This window comes from Aspergillus fijiensis (assembly GCF_003184825.1).
Source record: "Aspergillus fijiensis CBS 313.89 unplaced genomic scaffold BO72scaffold_17, whole genome shotgun sequence".
Lineage (NCBI taxonomy): Eukaryota > Fungi > Ascomycota > Eurotiomycetes > Eurotiales > Aspergillaceae > Aspergillus > Aspergillus fijiensis.
The window spans coordinates 631,615-636,702 of record NW_024468993.1 but is presented as its reverse complement, the minus strand read 5'-3'; the positions used below and the strand labels follow the sequence as shown (position 1 = coordinate 636,702).

The window sequence follows — 5,088 nt, the reverse complement described above, 5'->3', positions numbered from 1 at the left end:
AATATAATTTCATCGGTTGACGGCTACCATGGTTGAGTTAAGGTAGATCCAGAGATTGTGGTGAGATGATGGTTGAGATGGTGATCTAGGCCCGTGCACGCTTGAGAAGATTCGATCAGAGGGTGCAGCATCATACTTGCACCTAGCAATGCCGCCTGAACAAGGCGGTTGCAATTGATAGACTGACCAGGTATCTTATGGTTGAGATAGTGGGTGTTTTACTAGAATCTAATAATCAATTCCATATTTCCCTATTGTACCCCCCCTAAAGCATGAGTTGGCCGGATGGTGTAGTTGGTTATCACGTATCGTTAACACCGATAAGGTCCTGGGATCGAGCCCCAGTCTGGTCATTTCTTTTTGCTCCTCAAGAAAAGTCCCAGCCAGCCCTCCAGAGAATCTCCCGACATACATCTTTGTGCGCAATTGTTCTGACGTGATTACTGCGATGATCGATGCCTACATCGTATCTTCCTACGCATAGCACCAACCGCTGACGAAATGGTGCCTCAAGGAGCTCGTCATCACAGCGGCCTGGTGACAGGCAACCCTACATCCATCAGCGCAGGTAGCAATGACCTACCACAGTAATGATCCTACTACAATCTGGATGACCACCAGAAGCAGAGCGGCACGCCTCATCTCGATTAAGGTAGCCACGATATTATCCTCTATACAGATCGATACCGTACGCCAACCTTGTGTTTTGCAAATACCGCTTCACAGGTCCGTGTTGGCAAGCAAAGGCAAGACAAGGTCGGCACTTAATCCAAGATCCAGGCCAATTGCATGCGTCGGAGAAGATGCATGCCACGAAGTAAAAGAGTCGGCCTCGACACGGTAGGAGAATCGACCTCGTTGTCGTCCCCTCCACCAGAGTCCTCGCCGATAGAGTCACCCGGTGGTCCTGCGGGCCCAAGAAACTCTCCATGGTACCACAACAGATGATCTACCGTGACATTGATCGCGGTACTGTAGGCTGCCCGACTGTATACACCGCGCATGGTCGGCAGGTCAGAGTTCGCACCGAGTCACCAGCAACAGCAAAGGCGTAGCCGGCCGCCAGTATGCGTCAGAGTCCATCGGAGCCGAGAGTCCTTGTTCAAGGTCCTGCTGACCACCGACATGTCTTTGTCCCGTAGATCCGTAGGAAGATTGAAGCAAATGTACCCAGGAAACTCGAAAGCACCGAGAACTGGCACAGTGCCAGCAATGCCCCATGGGCAAGCGCATTCAAGTCACTGTTTTACAACAGAGACTCTAAGAGTATTCTGTCTACTCGTCCTTCGGTACACGTTCCCTCCTTGAAGCGTCATGTTCAATAGACAGAGACATTCACAAGCCAATTCCTCGATAGCATAGGCAGGGAACGAGAGAGCTCCTCACTCCCCAGCATGCACATCCACTAGGAAGGTAACACTGCATTGCCAAGTCCGGCTGTAATGAATACTAGGCAAAAGTTAGTGCTGGATCCAAGCTTACCCTCCACAGAACAGACGATCATGCACTGATCACCGCTGCATACCAACACAACGCCCGTGTAAATTCGGCCGGTAGTCCACCCAGTCCGATAAGTCGCAACAGAGAAAGTTTCTGCGCGCACCGATTGATGCTGTGCCTTGGATGCAGACCTCGTTGCAGTCGCATCAGCAACAAATCGGCAGGAGATACGGAAATGATGGCACTGTGACTCTGTGAAGCTTCAATCTATAGTCCTAACTTGAGCAGCGTGCATCGGTCTTAGAGTATCATTTCTTAGACCTTGTCTTGAGCAGCAGAATGGGGATGACGGATTTGGAAGATTACTCACTGTAAGCAACGACGAATCTGACACCACCTTTTTCCGTAGATAATACACGGGATCATGGAGACACCAACTCCCGTGAGACCATGCAAGTTCGTAGATAAATAATTTTCTCCATGGTCAATTATTGTACGGCTTGTCTTCCATATTCGGAATGTTCATATTATGGGCTTCATCATACTCGGACCGTCCCGGAGTAGGGTTACGGTTCCTTTTTCACCGGGTGTCTTGGAGGAGACGGAAAAAGATGGTGAATCGAGGAGGAAATCATGGAAGCCGCTTGAGTGTCTGTGAAGAGACTTGTCACATCCTCACCGACTCTCTATCAAGCGAAATGCCTATCTCGGGCTCCGCCATCTGAGTTGCCCCATGCAGATGACTGGTCATCCCGTAGTGCAGATTGCAGACCGCGGGCTTGACGTTCGTCATACAGTGGTTGCTGATGCATTTAGCACTCCCTGCAGACCGTTCTGACCAACGACAATACCATTGATGCAGTGATCATGCATGGGTCCCAGGTCGGTGCGGATTAAGTGACCTTTCCCAAAGCGACCCCTGCAAAGGCAAAGATGAGCTGCGCTCTAACCTCTGGTACTGATACATTGCCCAGTTCACAGGTTCAAATGAGTGTTGCTGGCATGTCAGCGTTCAATGGGGGTAGTACAGTAAGTACGCTTGCCCACGAGTCACCTCATGTGCATGAGACGCTATCGAGGAAACAATTGTCGCCCCTTGGTCAAGCCCGCGAGCAGCAGGACATTGCAAAGGGACACCTAGAATCACCCGTAGACCACGGTTGTAAGGAATGCGAGCGCCCAAAGACCGTTGATTCGTGGCGCCGGGGATTACCCAATGCCTATTGGTTCCTGATTTCCGAAGCTCCGGGAGACGTCGTTAAACGAGATCGGCCGGTGCAGAACGGGAATTTTCTGGATAGTAGTGGCTGTGTGCATCTCTCCCCTAAGGGCGACTTTTCGATCTCCGTCGCAACGAGCGCTTCCAGGCATAACACTGCCCGGACGCTCATCATCTACCTTGCCGCGAGAAGTACCATAGAGCATGAATTGCTGCCGAGGCCCGTGGCAGTCCAGTGTTAGAACTTCAACGCGGTTGAGTGTATGCATCCTGGGCCAACCCTCTTCAGGTCGTCGAATAGTAAGCTTCCTAGCCTTCGTGACCTTATAGATTTATAGAAGAACCCACACTTGGGAACATATGTTCCAAGAACAACTGTTGCCTCTATTGCTCAGGTACACGCTACTATGTTCATTGCTGCGAGAGCCACACTCGGTAGATCCTCATGTCGGGCACGGTGGACGGATGTTCATGAGGTGGCTACCAACAACGTGTTAAGCGACTTAACCAGCGAAAATATCTCCATGTAGAAAGATGAATCGAGAAGCGAGTCTATCAAGGAGCTCGGCACTATCGAGAACCGTGATGGCGTGGCAATGAAGCAGTCTAGCCGCAAAAGCCTCCGGCCGTACCGTTAATGTGGCTATCGGACGTCTACCGTGCACAGTTGCCCTCGTGTCGATATCACTAGCTTGGACTCTTCCTCGGAAAGACCCTCTTCTCGGAAGATTTACTTGATATCGGTTTGTAGCCGGACTATGCACTAGGAAAAGCTGTAGGATCACGGATGTGCTACCAATATGGTATCATGGAGCGATGACCACCCGCGGTTGTTCCCCTTTGTTGACGTGACTATTGTTAGGCTTCCAGTTCTCTTTCGAGCACCGTTCCATGCTATCCGATCTTCGATACGGGATATTGTATGCGCCACGGGACAAGGGAGATGGCGATGTACAATAGTATTGATCGCGACAGAACATGGTCATACCGGGAGGACAGTAAAGCAGAGAGCTTAGATATTGCATAACCGTGGGTCAAACAAGGAAGAAGGATCCCCTCGATATTCGGGAAGATCCAGGATGAGGTATAGCATCGGTCTTATTATTAGAGTCGAGTTAGTTCGCAGTGCGGCGTCAGTAGTCAAAGTGATAGTCTGTTTGAGCCTCGAACCTGAATGGGGTTGAGTGGGTTGACAAATACCGCCGCCCGCGCCTGCCAATCGTTACCCTGTGAGGGGCGCTGCGTGTTTCCCAAAACGGTTCGTCGTTCTCCTGACCGCGCTAGACTTCTTTGGGCAAAAGCATGATCGACCCGTGACCCGTGACCGTCGACTCAATTGCTTTAGACTCACAAGGGACTCGGGACTAGACTAACTCAACGAGCTGCAATGTACCATGCAGTACCAGTTCCATCCATTTGCATTTCCATCATTCCATTTCCACGGCATTGTTGAGTCTCTTCCTCCCGTGCAGACCACGATGTGCCCCTTTCCAGACGCTAAGACGGTACAATGGTATGCACAGTATTGCCGTAATTGTCAGACCTCAATGGGCGATTTGGGTGACACGGAGAAGCAGGTTCACTGACCTTAGCTACTACTACTACTAATGCCATGAGGAATTGCGGGGACTATCATCGACTATCAATATGCCAACGACTAAGCTACAGTGCATAGTATCTTTCCGTACGCGTCCCATCCGCAAGCCGCATGATCCATCCGTCATGGATTACTCCAGCCCTTACCCATTGAGGTTTAAGTCCCTGGGGCCGGTCGCTCGAACTATTGATGACTGTCGGGGGCAGATCGTGCTGTCGCTTCAAAGCTCGAATTAGACCGAACGCTTTTGCCGGTTTGGATGTACTGTACTAACTAAACTAGCAATTGTCCCGCGATTTGTTAGCGCATATCCAGTGTGAATTGCCTTGGATCCCTTGCTGGCCTTTCGTGTATGAGTTAGGTTCATTGCTTCATGTGGTCTCTTTTCCCGACTTTGTACGGACTACGCATACTGATGGGGCTATGACTGTCATACGCGATCCTCATTCGTTCATCTTACGCCAATTTTGCCCGAATTCCAAGTGGTCTCGGTGCAGTGTACAGTACGCGACATCCCTTTCCGATTGAAGGTCAATACTTCGCAAAGGACGGGGAAACCAGCCAGTGTTGTCATATCGTAGCCTGGGGGGTTCACGACACGAAGATCCCCGCAGTGGCTCCCGTTATTCTTGACGGGAATCAATAGTCATGGCCCAGGACAAGCCGGCCGGCTCAAACTTGTCCAATAAGCGAGGCCGCGGGAAATAAATCAAAGCTTTGATCCATCCGAATAAGATCATAGACTCCATACAGCAGCAAGTGTCGGGTACAATGGCTTCGGCTCCCTCTCACGTTAGGGAAAGCCGTTACGGAATGCCAGTGAGCTACTCGT

The 5,088-nt window shown here is 50.7% G+C and overlaps 1 protein-coding gene and 1 non-coding gene across 2 annotated transcripts; both read left to right on the top strand.

The window, feature by feature from the left end:
- Positions 1-279: 279 nt before the first annotated feature.
- Positions 280-353, top strand: BO72DRAFT_t103. Its single transcript has one exon. It is a non-coding gene; the product is annotated as a tRNA-Val (tRNA).
- A 1,820-nt stretch (positions 354-2,173) lies between these two features.
- Positions 2,174-2,901, top strand: BO72DRAFT_495283 (uncharacterized protein; the record flags this gene model as incomplete). Its single annotated transcript, XM_040948531.1, has 3 exons — positions 2,174-2,224; positions 2,257-2,322; positions 2,422-2,901. The coding sequence occupies 3 exons, from the start codon at positions 2,174-2,176 to the stop codon at positions 2,899-2,901; spliced, it is 597 nt and encodes a 198-aa protein (XP_040802560.1).
- Between the last annotated feature and the right edge of the window lie 2,187 nt (positions 2,902-5,088).